This window comes from Hyla sarda, chromosome 5 (assembly GCF_029499605.1).
Source record: "Hyla sarda isolate aHylSar1 chromosome 5, aHylSar1.hap1, whole genome shotgun sequence".
In the NCBI taxonomy this organism is placed as follows: Eukaryota; Metazoa; Chordata; class Amphibia; order Anura; family Hylidae; genus Hyla; species Hyla sarda.
The window spans coordinates 332,659,077-332,675,883 of NC_079193.1; the positions used below are offsets into that span (position 1 = coordinate 332,659,077).

A 16,807-nucleotide genomic window follows, 5' to 3' on the forward strand; every position below is an offset into this window, starting at 1 on the left:
CCTCGTCCAGCGCTCTTGAGACAGGCCCGCCAGCTGGATTTACATATTCATAAGCGCCGGTCACGTGAGCGCTCAGTAGGCACGGTGCGTCGGGTTATAGTGCGGGTGAACAGGTGACTGTTTTCCTTTAAAATCAACTGGTGTCAGAAAGATAAACAGATTTGTCAATTTCTTCTATTTAAAATTTTTTATCTTTCCAGTACTTATTTATATAGCGCCTACAGATTCCGCAGCGCTTACAATTATGGGGTACAAACAAAGACAAGTATCAGACATAAAATTACACAATAACTACTAATAATTACAAATAACAATAACAGTACTTGCTGTATGCTCCACAGGAAGTTATTTTCTTTTTGAATTTTCTTTTTGTCTGACCACAGTGCTCTCTGCTGACACATCTGTCCATTTTAGAAAATGGCCAGAGTAGGAGCAAACACTCATAACAAACCTATTCTTCTATGGACAGTTCCTGATATGGACAGAGGTGTCAGCAGAGAGCACTGTGGTCAGACATAAAAAAAATCTAAATGAAAAGAACTTCCTCTGTAGCATACAGCAGCTGATAAGTACTGGAAGGATTAAGATTTTTAAATAGAAGAAATTGACAAATCTGTTTAATTTTCTGACACCAGTTGATAAAATTTTTTTTTTTTCCAGCGGAGTACCCCTTTTAAGAAAAACTATAAGATAAACTGTACAGGTATTGCAAGCCCTTACATATACAATTTGTGTTTGCTTTCAGTCTACACAAACCTTGAAACAATTCCCCATTGTTCATACATTAAATTGTGAGACACAGTTTGCTATTTATTTACTCACTTGCAATTGCGGTTTGCAGTACGTTGGCCGCCCCATTCAGATGGTGCGGTCACGTATGTGCAAACATCGCTCCAATATTAAGAAAAAATTTTTATTACATAGTGTGTCACATCATCTTACAATTACTCACCCAGGTAATGTGGATTCATTGTCTCTCATTATACTGGAAACTATACCGAGTGACTGTCCTAATCGATTTCAGCGATTAATTAATCGCGAATCGTTTTGGATTTTTAAGCTATCCACACTTTCCCCGCAGGGTTTAAATGAGAATATTGAAAATGTACGATAATCAGATATATATATATTTTCATATGCTGTTATATACTTATCTGTAAAATATTTTTTATTTAATTTTTTTATATTTTGTATATATTGTATAATATTTTTGTTGTGTCAAATTTTTTTTTATGTATTATATGGATTTTTTAACATTGAGAACATTGTATACCTCTCATGGGTTAATGTTTGGCAACCAAGTGGTTAACTTGGTCCTATTTATACCTGTCCCTTCCCCTTACTTGCCATGCCTGATGAATCTGTGCTTGCGCAGGGAAACGCGTTGCATCAAATAAATTGGATTTTACTTTCTTACCTGCTGTGTCCTGGGTCCGTTCAGCGCCGATGTACTCCTGCACCCTATACTGAAGCCTTGTCTTGTGCCCTTACATATAAAAGTCACAAATAGCTGCTATAAGCTACGAAACACTTTATACATAGAGCAAAGAAGTGTAGCAACAGCTGGAGGCTTGCTGTTGCTTAAAGAGTACCTGTCATCATCTAAACTTTCCCTGATCCCCCTTTCCATCTGTCCCCTTCTCTAACTATGCCTATCCCTGTGTTTATTGAGGTTTAAAATGCTGTGGAAATACCTTTTTTTTATCCCTCTTCATTAGCTCAGGAGCACTGTCTTTCTGAGGGGTGGAAGGAGGCGGGTCCCGGCAGGCATGATGTCATATGAAGCTTGGCTGGGACTCTGCTTTTGCCAGTCTTCCTGTATGCTGCTCTCCCTCTGCAGCAGTGTTTCCCAACCAGGGCACCTCCAGCTGTTGCAAAACTACAACTCCCAGCATGCCCAGACAGCCAACAGCTGTCCAGACATGCTGGGAGTTGTAGTTTTGCAACAGCTGGAGGCACCCTGGTGCTCTGCAGTGTGCATACAGACTAAGTACAGGTGAGGGATGGCAGCCTGTCTCTCTCTCTCCTGTGTATCTCTGCACTAAAAAGTCAATGCTGAGAACCAGGGGCTGAGGGAGCAATTACAGAGGCAGTAATTAAGATGAATGTCAGGGGGGGGGGGGGGGCACAGAGCAGGGAGTGCAGTGAGATAATACAATGTATAAGATAACGTGTGGTGAGGGGCAGGGAGAACACAGAGCAGGGGGAGGTGACTGGCCTCTGTTATATGAGAGGCATGTGAAGGCTTGTAGCTCACAGGCTGGGAACGAGTCCTGAGCTGAGACTACTGAACTTCCGGTGGAAGGACCAGAACCCTTCAGCATTAGTCCTAAAAGCTGTACACTTACTAAGAAAAGCATAGGATGCTGCTTGCAGACCAGGCATAGAAGAGTGACCCCCTAGTGGCCAAAAGTATAAAATGAAAAAACTGGTATAAATATTAATATTTTTTAATGAAGATATATTACAATATCTCTTCATTAATGATTATGAACAACATATTAAAAGTTTTTGTTGATGACAGGTGCTCTTTAACTACAGTGTCTATCATTCCAAGACAGCCAAAGGCTGTATATAAACAGACCCATCCTTGCTACTCTCATTCCTGCCAGTGATCTTCTTAATTTGTAGCCCCGCCTCTAGTGACGTAATCATTAGAGGTGTGGCTACAAAAGAAGAGGCCTGGCTGGAGGTTGGTAAGTAATCTTGCATATACAATGAAGGTTGTATCTTGTATACATCCCCACCCCCCGCATGACTGACATGTCAAAATGTGTGTAAACCAGCGATCTGTACAGATCGCTGGTTTACTTTCAAACCATAAATGGGTTAAAGCATGAACTGTACCAGCTCCTGTCTATTTGTGGGCACAGCTCAGCCCTGACATTGCCTGGTTCACACAAGCTGAACCTGCCAATTTTCGAAAGTTGGACACCCCAGAGAACCAAACCGAAACCCCTTCCCCCACACCCATCAAAATTTGGATTGAATCCGGGTTTGGGGAACTGAGTTTTTTCATCTCTAGTTTTAAAGGGGTACTCTGCCCCTAAACATCTTCTCCCCTATCCAAAGGATAGGGGATAAGATGTCTGATTACAGGGGTTCCGCTGCTGGGAACCCCTGTGATCTAACTGCAGCACCCGGAGTTCGTTTAGAAAGCTAGCTGCAGCACCAGAGGCTCATGATGTCACAATCACGCCCCCTCATGATGTCACGGCCACGCCCCCTCAATGTAAGTCTATGGGAAGTGGCGGGAGGTCGTCACGCATCTTTCCATAGACTTGCATTGAGAGGGAGGGTGTGATGTCACGAGGGGGCATGGCAGGGATGTCGGCACCACATCGCTAGTCATCAGGCATCGAGCGGAGTTCGCTCTGTGCACTGGATGACTGGGGTGATCAGACATCTTATCCTTAATCCCTTGGATATGGGATAAGATGTCTAGGGGTGGAGTACCCCTTTAAGTTACAATGGTCCAGGAAAGACCATTCTATGTTGAGAATACTGTAACCTGAGGCAAAGAGATCACTGCATATCTTGGATAAAGCTTTATTTGATTAAAACCAGAAAACCTCTTTAGGGTAGGGTCGCACACAGTGTATCTGCAGTGTATTTGATGCTGTGGATGCGCTGTTGGCAATCACAGAGCAACTGCAGAGCGAGCTACTTGCTGCGACGGGTAGCTCTGAGTCAGTTTGTGACTGCCGGTGGAAAATCCGCTGCTATGAGCGGACACACAGAGCAACAGGGAGCTCGGCAGCACATCCGCAGCGTCAAATATGTTGGGGCCGTGCTGTGTGTGACACTACCATTAAAATGTGGACAAACTTTTCATGTAGAACTTTCTCTGCATAGTATCTATCTGCAAAAGTTTTCAAAAATGTTTTATTTGCCAGAGCTCCTGCCGCATAAGTGACCTTTTCCAGGACAAGCCTTTATTGCCAATTGTTGCATTGTATTTGAACTTTTACAGATGTGATGGGGGAAAAAAAAAACTTGCCTTATTCAGACGTAGACTCCGATAGAAAAAAAAAACTGCAATATTTTTTTACTACAGGTTTTATTGATCTTCTGTCACCATAAAGTTTAAGATGGTGTACGAGCAAACAGAGACAGTGCAGCTTATTATAAGTGTGTCTCATTATGGCATGCTGTGACCCAGCTGTCCTCAAACTTCTGCATCCACTCGGGGCATCATAGGAGTACCCAGTGTGATACAGGCACCTGCGCTAATGAAAGAACCACCACAAAATACGTGCCTTACCGCAGGACACATGGAATCAGCACGGTGCCTCGGTAGCCACAGGAAGAAGATGAAAAGTAGCAGCACTAAGATGTATCCTAGAAGACTGCTGAACGTAAGGTGTGAAGTTCCCACAGCATACAAGACACGGAACAGCATGAGAATGCCTTCATTAAGTGCACAGAGCAATTCTCCCGAGCGCAGAACCCACATAGGAATTGGCTATTCAGCTCTATTCAATGTGTGATATAATTATGGGCTTGGTAGATCAATCACTAGGCATGAAGGGGAGGCTGATCAAGTGCAAAAGCCTGTTCAATGCCGGCAAAATAATGTAGAGATTTGCAATTTTAGTTTTAGCAAATACTCTCTGTCTAATATGTCAAATATCTACCAGAAATGTCAGCTTTTACTTCTAGAACAGCAATGCTTCATTGGAATGTCCCCAATAAAAGAATTATATATATGTATATATATTTATTCAAAAAAAATCGGAATTCTAGTTACTGTTTCCAATTACCGTATTTTTCGTCCTATAGGACGCACAGGAGTATAAGACGCACCCAATTTATAGGTGCAAAATCTAAAAAAATATTTTTGAACCCAATAGTGGTCTTCAACCTGCGGACCTCCAGATGTTGCAAAACTACAACTCCCAGCATGCCCGGACAGCCGTTGGCTGTCCGGGCATGCTGGGAGTTGTAGTTTTGCAACATCTGGAGGTCCGCAGATTGAAGACCACTGCATAGGAGGTAATACTCACGTGTCCCCGCCGCTCCGGACCCTTCACCGCTGCCCTGGATGTCGCTCCATCGCTGTCGCTGTGTCCCCGTCGCTCCGGAACGTCTCTGCTGCCGGCCGGGTATCCTTGCTCTCCGTCGCCGCCATCACGTCGTTACGCACGCCGACGCACGTACGCGACTACGTGATGACGAGGAAGGAGAGCGCCGGCCATACAGGGGATCCCTGAACGGAGAAGACACCGAGGAGGTAGGTAAGGTCCCTCCCGGTGTCCTGTAAGCACTAACCCGGCTATTCAGTCGGGGTGTTTGGGACCGCCGCAGTGAAATCGCGGCGGTCCCGAACAGCCCGACTGAACAGCCAGGTTAGTGTCACTTTCCCTTCAGACGTGGCGGTCAGCTTTGATCGTCGCGTCTGAAGGGTTAATACATGGCATCACCATGATCGGTGATGTCCTGTATTAGCCGCGGGTCCCAGCCGTTGATGGCCGCAGGGACCCCGCGATAGGGGTGTATTCGCCGTATAAGACGCACCGAATTTTTCCCCCCAGTTTTGGGGAAGAAAAAGTGCGTCTTATACGGCAAAAAATACGGTAACATGAGCCTTTTCCTGCAACCAGACAATACATTTTGCCTGTGCTTATGAATGGTCTTTAATATTGCTTGAGCAGCAGTTTGTACTCCAGAGCTGTGCTTTGCACTGTAATTGGGATAAGAAGTTGTCCCCATAGGCAGCTGTTTAGGAGTTATGGAAGGAAGTGCTTTGCTACTCCATGCTTCACCCTAGAAATAACAGTTCTAGGAAAGAATGGTTTTGCAATACGACATCCAGTGGTACATGGAACCTTTTTTTGCTGATTTTCCGACATGTAACTCTGCAATATACAGAGATACAGTAAGGCTCCAAAATTCTAAGATGCATCGTATCATGGCTATCCAATTCCAGAAGCTGTATATAAGGTAATATTGGCCATGAATGTGAGTCCATATTCACAGTCTAATATTCCATACAAAGCTAGGGCTACAATATGACTATTTTGTAGCATTACTAACTGTTTTGACTATTGAGCTACAGCTGAGGTCCAAAGCAACACTTTAGCCCTGATTTACTAACATGATCCCGACTCTTTATCAGGTAATGCGACACAATTTGTGCCGCACTTCCTCTGCAACACTTTGTGCGACACATTTTTACTAGTAAAAACCCAACGGTTTTCCAGTGACTCTTTACTATTTTACAATCATCCATTGCAAAGTAGATACCCTCGGACATGAGTTGAGTTCTGCCTTATTTATTTATGTGATCACATACCTGTTCTGGATATTTGCTCCCAACAATTTCTGCGACTGTATTAAATGAATCAGCATCTGGATACTGTACGGCTCCCATATTGAGATTAACAACAATTTTAACACCATGTGATGCTAATCGAGCCATGAGTTCAGCATCTTCAATTGTGATGCAGGCAGTGGGGATCTTTTTGACACCACTCTCATAATCTTGCCATCCTGTGTGTGGGCTGCAAGAAAAACAATTGCATATCAGAGAAACAAACAAACAAACATCATAACAATAACTATATATATATATATAAACTCATCATGTGTGTGCGTCATGCGTATGTATTTATCTAAGTATGTTCCAGCATAACTTGGTACAAATGATATTTATATGTGAAATAAAAATATAGGAGAGATAAATTAACCCTTTATGTGAGGGTGGGGGGGGTTTCTGTGAAGTCTCCTGCAAGTCTTTGGGACTTCTGGTACATTTCCTGATGGCGTTACACTTAGGCTGCAGTGATTGCCCGGGACTTTTATAAATTCTGCTGACTGTCCAACAGGCAGGTACAGAGAATAGTTAATGCATATAACTATAGAGGCCTGTGGAAAATGAAAGAAGCGATCTGATTGGTTGCTATAGGCAACTGCACCACTCTTCCTCTGCACAGGTTTTGATAAATCTCCCCCATAATGACTGGCTATTAGGATGGCATATGAGTACAGGATATGATATGAGGACCCCCACTTGTGATGAAGGCCGTGTGGATCTTTTTGACAAAACTCCCAAGATCTTGCAGACCTACAAGACTGGCACTTGCTTTCACTACCAGTATCGTGTTATAAAGCAGGAGGAGCTAAGCAGATTGAAACAGTATATAGTTTTATGGAGAAAAGATTCAGTAGAACATGTAATCTATTGATTTAAAGGAACCTGCTCTCACTTTAATGCTGCCCGAACCACCAGTCATCAGTACAGTTAGGGGTGTTGGTGAGAATAACAAGGATGGGGGGGGGTTGGGGTGGTGTGAGGCTGAGGAAACCAAGGATAAGGGGGGAGGTGTATATGCATGATTGATAGGTTGGGGGTCCAAAGAATATGGGATAAGTTATAGTTTGTGGGGGGGGGTCCAAGCACTGGGACCCCCGCCATCTCCAGTACGGGCCTTGGCAGTCAGCTGGAAAAGAGGTATGCCGACCTCGCACGAAGTGCCGGCCGACACACCCCTCCGTATACTCCATAGAGATACATGGAGGGAGCGTGCCGCCCACGGCTTCCTGTGGGGTCAGACGTCGGCTTCTGGCATAATGACTGGGCCCCCGTGCAGGAGATCGTGGGGGTCTCAATGCTTGGACCCCCCACAACCTATAACTTATCCCCTATCCAAAGGCTAATCCAGAGACTAATGGCAGTATTATGTTTAGGGCACAGTGCATGGCAGTATTATATTTAGGGCACAGTGTATGGCAGTATTATAGTCAGGGCGCAGTGTATGGCAGTATTATATTCAGGGCGCAGTGTATGGCAGTATTATATTCAGGGCACAGCATATGGCAGTATTATATTCAGGGCGCAGTGTATGGCAGTATTATATTCAGGGCGTAGTGCATGGCAGTATTATATTCAGGGCGCAGTGTATGGCAGTATTATATTCAGGGCACAGTGTATGGCAGTATTATATTCAGGGCGCAGTGTATGGCTGTATTATATTCAGGGCGCAGTGTATGGCAGCATTATATTCAGGGCGCAGTGTATGGCTGTATTATATTCAGGGCGCAGTGTATGCCAGTATTATATTTGGGGCTCAGTGTATGGCAGAATTATATTTGGGGCGCAGTCAGGCCCGTCGCTACAGAACAGGCAAACCAAGCAATTGCTTGGGACCCCGAGTTGGCTGGGGGCCCCCGAGCACAGCCAGTGCTTGCCCGTCCTGTAGCGATTAACAATCCTGCTCTTGGAGTTTGTGCTCCGGGAGGGCCCCCGAATGTCTGACATGTTTTTAAAATAAACTCACTTGCAGCTTTGGAGTTCTTCTCACCACAATCACGCTCCCCCCACCCCTGCTGCACTTGGTATCTTCCCTCAGCCCCGGACTCTTCTCTCAGCCTTCAGCCGTCTGAGCAGGAGGAGGGGGAAGGGGGAGGAGAGAGCTGTGAGGAAAGGAGACCGCAGAGGCTGTTCAACATGGGGCCTGACTAACGTAGGTGTCCCTGCATGTATTTGTGTATAAGCGTGTGTGTGTGTAGTGTGTGGATATATATATATATGTGTATAAGCATGTGTGTGTGGATATATATGTGTGTACATATGTGTATGTCTATGTACTGTGCCTGTGTGTGTATTACTACTGTGGATGACTTGACTAGGGGAGATTCCTAGACCCAAATGAATATGATTGAAATGATTATATATTCATATATATATATATATATATATATATATATATATATATACTGTATCTATTTGCTCAGCTGCTGCCACTCTGTAACATGCTGTCAGCATATTCACTGTGACAGGTTCCCTTCAAGATTAGTTTAAAGGGGTACTCCGCCCCTAGACATCTTATCCCTTATCCAAAGGATAGGGGATAAGATGTCAGATCGCCGGGGTCCCGCTGCTGGGGACCCCGGGGATCGCCGCTGCAGCACCCCGCTATCATTACTGCGCAGAGCGAGATCGCTCTGCACGTAATGACGGGCAATACAGGGGCCGGAGCATCGTTACGTCACGACTCCGCCCCTCGTCAATACAAGTCTATGGGAGGGGGTGTGGCAGTCGTCACGCCCCCTGCCATAGACTTGCATTAAGGGGACGGGCCGTGATGTCATGAGGGGCGGAGCCATGACATCACGCTGCTCCGGCCCCTGGATCGCCCGTCATTACGCACAGAGCGAACTCGCTCTGTGCAGTAATGATGGCGGGGTGCCGCAGCGGCGATCCCGGGGGTCCCCAGCAGCGGGACCGCGGTGATCTAACATTTTATCCCCTATCCTTTGGATAGGGGATAAGATGCCAGGGGCGGAATACCCCTTTAAATTATTTTTATGGTAGAAGCAGAGCTTCAACAAATAATCAATATTATCGATTAAAATTGATAACGGGATTTGTTGTCGAAGAATCTTGTCATCGATGAATTGAGTTCCGATTTGTTGTTCAGTAAAAATCGAGTTACAAATGTCATAATGACATTTGTAACTTATTTTTTGGGTCAGCGCTGCCCTTCTGCGGGCGGCACTATGCTCCACCTGCTCCCCGGCCAGCTCCCAGTGCAGAAATATGAAGTTACAGTGCTGTGATGTAATATTCCCCGTCAGGGGCTCTGTTTGGTTTGCACTGATTGACCAATCAGAGCTCCTGGCGGGGAATATGAAATCACCGCACAGTAACTTCCCATTCCCCACTGGGAGCTGGCCAGGGGTGGAGCGCAGTGTCACCCTCACCTTTGTATGAGGTATGAAGGTGCAGGTACATGATTGACGTACAGTGCTCCATGCTGCAAGAGTCAGCCGACCCCCCTGTTCACCGGCATTACAAGACTGCATGAATATAACTTCACAAACCGCGGGTATAGTAAGGAAAAGGACCAAAGGACCTTTTTTTAGATTGCATTATGCCCTAAATGATAGTGCCTGCACATACGGTGTTGACAGTTTCGCTTTAAAAGCTAAGCCAGTGTTTCCCAACCAGTGAACCTTCAGCTGTTTAAAAACTACAACTCCAAGAATGCTGGGAGTTGTAGTTTTACAACAGCTGGATGCACCCCAATCGGGAAACACTTTGCCAGAAAATAATAGTGGCACGGAATAAACATGAAAAACCTTGTTCACTTGTTTTTATATGCCTACTGTACACAGTGTTTCAACGTTAAGCCCCCCAAAAACACTTTTTTTGTAATTTTGCCATATTTCCCCGATTGATTGATTAATCGGTTAATTTATCCGAAAAGAATCAATTGTGAAATTAATCGTTTGTTGCAGCCCTAGGTAGATTAAAGGTCGACCATATATCCCAATTACTTCTATAGCACAGCTGCGGAATGAATCTAATTAGAAGCCAGGAAAGAAATCAGCATAAAAGTGTTCATCCACAAGAACGTGAGTTCTCACAAAATGAGCCGAGAAAAAAAAAACGGAGCAGGCACTTTTTGACTTGATATTTAGTAAGTTAATTGAAGGCAGGCATTACTGGGAGAAAAATTCATTATAAAACAGTTTACTGTAGGAGAATTCTGACTGTTCTAATAAAGGCAATGTGTTCCTGCAAAATAATATCCCATTAAAGGAAAATTAATTGAAAATTTGTCAAAGCTGCAGAACATCACCAAACCACCTGTCTGAATAGCGGCTGTCTCCGTATATACAATGCATTTGATAGATTTAACCCTTCTGCTGTCAAGGCAATTTTTACACATTTTGTAAAGCACAAATAAAACCTAAATTATTTATGTGTGTGTAATGACACCCAGTACTTTACATGTATAGATGCCTTTGTGTAATTTTGCATCAAAGTTCATGGTATTGAATAAAATGCATAGAATTCCTCTCTGATCCAAAAAAATGGTATGCACCCCTAAAAAGGAAAGTTCAGAATGTGCATGCCTTTTATGTCTTAATCAGGACAACAATTATATGTCAGGATATACACTGGAGATCAAAATTAGAGAACAACACACAATTTCCCAAATGTCAAGATCATAGTGTAGTCCTATGTGAATATATCCTACAAAAATAGCTGTATTTTAAGCTTATTTAGTAAATTGTATTTATTCTAAAGCCCATAATAAAAATGTAAATTAGATAATTGAAACAGAACACTTTCAGATACCTGCAAGTTATTGGTGTTAATCTGGCAACTGGTGCTAATTTCCTTAATGATCTGACAAACCCTATTTAACTGGCAGCCTAACTCTCCAGTTTTCACTGACGTTGCCAAAAATGGTGTGCTGTTCCAAAGTGACTGAAACCCTCAGGCAGCAGGTTGTCCAGATGAAGGCCAAAGGGGTGACCCTTTCAGCTATAGCAAGAGAAGTTGGTCTTCCAAGTCTGTGATTTCTAGAAAGATCTCTATATCTTTACAACATCACAAACTCATTCACGTCCCCCAAGAAGGCTGGTCACCCTTGAAAGGCAAATGCAAGAGAGGACAGGATAATATGGAGAATCTCCATGGGTAATTGTTTCAACACTGAAGCTGGAATTGCTCACCAGTTCAACACTGAACGGGGTAAGGATCTGTCTCGACATACATTGTCTCTACGTTTAAGAGCATTTGGACTGAAAGCCCACTCTGCAGTGACCAGAAAGAACAGAAAGAATCAAAAGGCTAGACTCCGCTTTGCAGAGGAGCATGTTGTGTGGACAGAGGAGGAGTGCTCCAGAGTTCATTTTTGTGATGAAAGCATGTTTAATTTATTTGGGTCTGATGGGAAATATTATGTTAATTGACAAACTGGGGAAAGACTGAACCCAAAGTGTGTAAAGATGTCAGTGACTTGTGGTGGAGAAAGTGTCATGGTTTGGGGAATGTTTTCTGCAGCAGGAGTTGGACCTCTCATACATCTACATGGCAGAGTGAATGCAAGTGTATCAGAACCTTCTTCCAACAACACATGGTTCCTTCCTTGCATTCATCACTTGATCAACAGCAATTTTCATGCAGAACAATGCCCCCTGTGACAAAGCAAAACGGGTAAAGCAGTTCCTTGAAACAGAAAACATTGAAACAATAAAATGGCCGCCCAGAGTCCTTATCCAAACCCAATAGAAAACCTCTGGAAAAGCCTTGGTGACAAAGATATGGCCAAGAAACACACAACAGTCACAGAACTGTAGAAGAGACTGGAAGAAGAGTGGACCAAAATCCCACCGAGCAGTGTGAGAGACTAGTGATGTCCTGTGTGTGTGTGTGTGTGTGGGGGGGGGGGGGGGGGGGCAGATGTGCTGAAGTCATTCAAAGCAAAGGCCTGTACATAAACATGAAAGGAGGGGGAGTAGCGTGACATCACTAGGGGGGATGGCCGTGACATCACGTCTCCGTCTCGGAAGAAGTGCCCGGTACAGAATGCCGGGAACTGCACAGAGATTGCGGGGGTCCCCAGCGGTGGGACCCCTGTGATCATACATCTTATCCCCTATCCTTTGAATAAAGTATAATATGTTCAAAATATATATAGTGTGCGCTGAGGGGGATTTATAAATAGTAGATGGATAATATATCTATGTTAAGCATACCCTGAAACTGTAAGACTGGATTGGAGGAGGGAAGAACTAGTAGCTCTTCTCTAGGTATTCATGCAGTGTATAAGGGTCAGGCGGACAATGCTGCAAAAGGGAGTAAAAATGGCAATGACTAATTGCTATGCAAACAAAAAGGCAAAAAGACGCTTTAGTTTTAATGCTACACTTGTATCAGCAATGTACCTCTAGATGTAAGCAAGCATAGTGAATGATGATAATTCTGTCAGTATATAGAGCAATATCGCTGCTGAAAACATCCGTCAGATCAATGAGCTGTGGGGAGGGATCAGACCTGTTTTGTAAAAGGCAGTAGTATATTCCGCATCACAGATACCTCTATAAAGTGTTCTGAATGTCCGGGATGGTACCTGCTTCTGTTGCGATAGTTCCGACTGAGAGGTTCAGATGCCCTTGAGTTGATCTCGTAGCGACGTCACTATTGCTAGCAACAACGAGCAACCCAGAAGCCGACAGCAGCGTGGTAGAGACGCCGCCGGCCGGGGCGATACTCCCACTGCACACACGCTACGAGATCAACTCCAGGGCATCTGAACCTCTCAGTCGGAACTATCGCAACAGAAGCAGGTACCATCACGGACATTCAGAACACTTTATAGAGGTATCTGTGATATACTACTGCCTTTTACAACACAGGTCTGATCCCTCCCCACAGCTCATTGATCTGATGGATGTTTTCAGCAGCGATATTGCTCTATATACTGACAGAATTATCATCATTCACTATGCTTGATTACATCTAGAGGTACATTGCTGATACAAGTGTAGCATTAAAACTAAAGCATCTTTTTGCCTTTTTGTTTGCATACCAATTAGTCATTGCCATTTTAACTCCCTTTTGCAGCATTGTCCGTCTGACCCTTATACACTGCATGAATACCTAGAGAAGAGCTACTAGTTCTTCCCTCCTCCAATCCAGTCTTACAGTTCCAAGGTATGCTTAACATAGATATATTATCCATCTACTATTTATAAATCCCCCTCAGCGCACACTATATATATTTTGATTGTATTCCCACTTTTTTAATACCTACTTACAGGGGAAGGTATTCTTAGTGGTGCAGCAGAGCGGGCACCCCATAGGTTCTGGTGCAGCGCTAGCGTTATATATATTGTTCAAAGTATAATATGTAAAAACCCAGAATACCCATTTAAAGTGGTATTATGGTTTCCCCAAACAATGCATAATACAAAGTTATGTAGTTTTCTTCTATACTTTCTGTTTCAATTCCAAACATTCCACATTAGAAACATAAAGCATCACACTGAACCTGACAGCACTAGAGCCTATTTTGTCTCAGGTATGATGTCATGCTACTGCTTCCCTTAAAAACGTGTGTCGACACTGCGCTCAGCAGAAAATATGTTTGAAGTGTTAATGGCATGGTCTTGAAGCAAAGAAGTAAACATTTTGGCTTGTGATGCAAAGAAAACATCAGGGTTTCATCCTCTTTCTGGAGATTCTGTACAAAAGATGGAAAAATATTACCAGATGGCTCATTAAATTATTCTGGAAGAGTCATACATCCAGGTTGAGCCTGCAGATCCTACAGATGATATCGATAACAGCCGGCTGGCACATACCGAATGACAATTTTCTGCAAACTAAGGAAAGAATTTCAAGCTGCTGTAGTATTTCCATTCAATAGACTACCTAAAAATGAAGATAGCCTAAAAAATAGAACTATGCAAAAAAAAAAAGTGTGAACGCATCAACCAGTAACAATAGGAAGCCCCTTTTGATCTTGCTGTTGGTGCATCCATACTGAATAGCCAAATAATTGAATGAAAGTTTATATTTCAAAACTGCATCTATTTGGCGACATGTGCCATGACAAAGCTTTCCACAGAGAACCATATGGTAAATGTAAGTCACATGTCACCAAGTCATGGGAATCGTAACATATAGTGCATGACAAAGGAGTCAACGTATTAGAAAAAAAAAATATTATGCTATAGTTGAAAGTATCTTATGTATTTCTATAGAAGAATACTGCCAAGTCATGATTGTTATTTTGTACAGACAATTCTTTTTAAAACTTGGTTCACACTGTGGAATTTCCAATTATAATTCTGCTAATAAATTATGCTGGGAAATTCTTGAGCAACAATTTGATTCCGCTGCACAGCTCACACTACGGAATTTCAGCAGCTTCCATTCGCCTCTGTCAAGTCCCTCAATCCCCCAAAACTGTCGTTCCAACCGCATCCTACGGTTAACATTAGCTAGATGCTTTAGTGAATTAAGACATTTCCACAGTCAGAGAATGGGGAGCTACAGGCAACTGGGAGGTTAGAAACATGACACTTTTCGTTAACGCAGAGCTTTCAAAACTTTTCATGTTGGTGAAACTCTTTTTAGACTTGCATAGTTGGTGACCTATTCCTCACCGTACCACCAATTGCACATATCACAATGTGTGTCCTATGAAACACAAAGTGATACCACTATCAGTATTACAAATGTAGTGCCATTACATTACCCCGACCAACACCTGCGGTGGGAGTGATGTAATGGCACTACTCTGTGCCATTTCATTGTCCATCTTTATCACCCCTGTGCCATTTTAATCCCCCCCCTTGATCCCCCCCGTGCCACTTCATTACCCTTCTTGATCCACCCCTGTGCCACTTCATTTGTCCCCCCCCCCTTGAACCCTTCTTGTGCCACATCATTTTCTTACACCTTGATCCACCCCTGTGCCACTTCATTCCCATTTTGATCCTCCTCTGTGCCATTTCATCTTCCCCTCTTGACCACACCCTGTACCACATCATTACTCCCCACTTGGAAAGAAACTGGAAACAATAGCGCTGTATACTGATGGTTCAGTAGCACGAGCGGACATTGAGGCTACTGAAACATCAGTATACAGCGCTATTGTTTACAATTTCTTTCCACAGGAGACAAAGTTATATATTTTTATTCCCATTGGAGTTGCAATACTATTGTATAATATCTATGTACTTTATAGGAAAGGGAATATATTTACAAATATATGTATGTTATTATAACTATTGATCAGTAGTTGGTGGTACTCTATATTGTTTATATTGTTTTTTATACCACAAGGGCCCTATGGCAAGGCTTGTATTTTTATTTTATATATATTTTGTTATACATTTTATTATGTATATATGCCAATAAATTTGTGATCAGTAGTACCTACTGTTCATCTATTACAGCTGCGGGAAGGAATCCAACTGGATCCTTATAACCTTAGAGGTTTGTTGCTCTCCTTTTTTATACATCACATCATTCATATTATTATTTACTATTCCATCTGCAGATCATCCATTGTGGTAAAGTTTTCTTTGTAGCTCTTAAAGACTGTTTTTTCTTATTCCTAAATTAAAGGGGTTCTCCGGTGCTTACACATCTTATCCCCTATCCAAAGGATAGGGGATAAGATGCCTGATCGCGGGAGTCCCACCGCTGGTCATGCCGTTTGTAATCAGTCCCCGGAGCGTGTTCGCTCCGGGTCTGATTACGGGCGACCACCGGGCCGGCGGCGTGTGACGTCAATCTCCGCCCTCTCAATGCAAGCCTACGGGAGGGGGCGTGATAGCTATCATGCCCCCTCCCGTAGGCTTGCATTGAGGGGCGGAGCGTGACGTCACATGGGGGCGGAGGCGTGACGTCACACGCCGCCGGCCCTGTGGTCGTCCGTAATTAGACCCAGAGCAAACACACTCCGGGGACTGATTACAAACGGGGTGCCGCGTGCAAAATCACGGGGGTCCCCAGCGGCGGGACTCCCGCGATCAGGCATCTTATCCCCTATCCTTTGGATAGGGGATAAGATGTGTAAGCACCGGAGAACCCCTTTAATAACAGCGGCCAGCGGCAGCTGCTGCAAGAGAGGACAGTCTCACCACACACATGGGGACTGCCGTAGACACACTGAAATGCCAGACCTCATGATGGACTCCATGACAGTCACGGGGTCCATCAGGCGGTATTGTTGTTAGCAACAGACCAGTCAGCTTTTGTCCATTGTTGCGCTGTAAACTTTCCATTTTAACAACTTACTACTAAGAATACTGGGAACAAATACTGCAATAATGCTCCTGTAAGGGTTTCCACCAAATGTGCTCAAAAACAGAATATCTATATATAACTTTTTACGTGACAAAAAAGGGGAAATTCAAGGGTTTTTACCTAAAGGAGTACTCCACTGGAAAAACATTTTTTTTTTTTATCAACTGGTGCCAGAAATGTAAACAGAATTGTAAATTACTTCTATTTAAAAATCATCTTAATCCTTCCAGTACTTATCAGCTGCTG

The 16,807-nt window shown here is 43.6% G+C and overlaps 1 protein-coding gene across 3 annotated transcripts in view; it reads right to left on the reverse strand.

Annotated features, from left to right (window-relative positions):
* The window catches only part of CPQ (carboxypeptidase Q), a 562,886-nt gene that overhangs the window by 356,351 nt on the left and 189,728 nt on the right, over positions 1–16,807 (reverse strand). For 2 of the 3 annotated variants that reach the window (XM_056522426.1, XM_056522428.1), the window contains exons 4-5: positions 6,296–6,503; positions 1,418–1,486 (exon numbers count right to left, since the gene is read on the reverse strand). In XM_056522426.1, coding sequence (XP_056378401.1) covers positions 1,418–1,486; positions 6,296–6,503 — 277 coding nt within the window. The remainder of the gene's footprint in view (positions 1–1,417; positions 1,487–6,295; positions 6,504–16,807) is intronic. The other variant, XM_056522429.1, reaches the window with a different exon arrangement.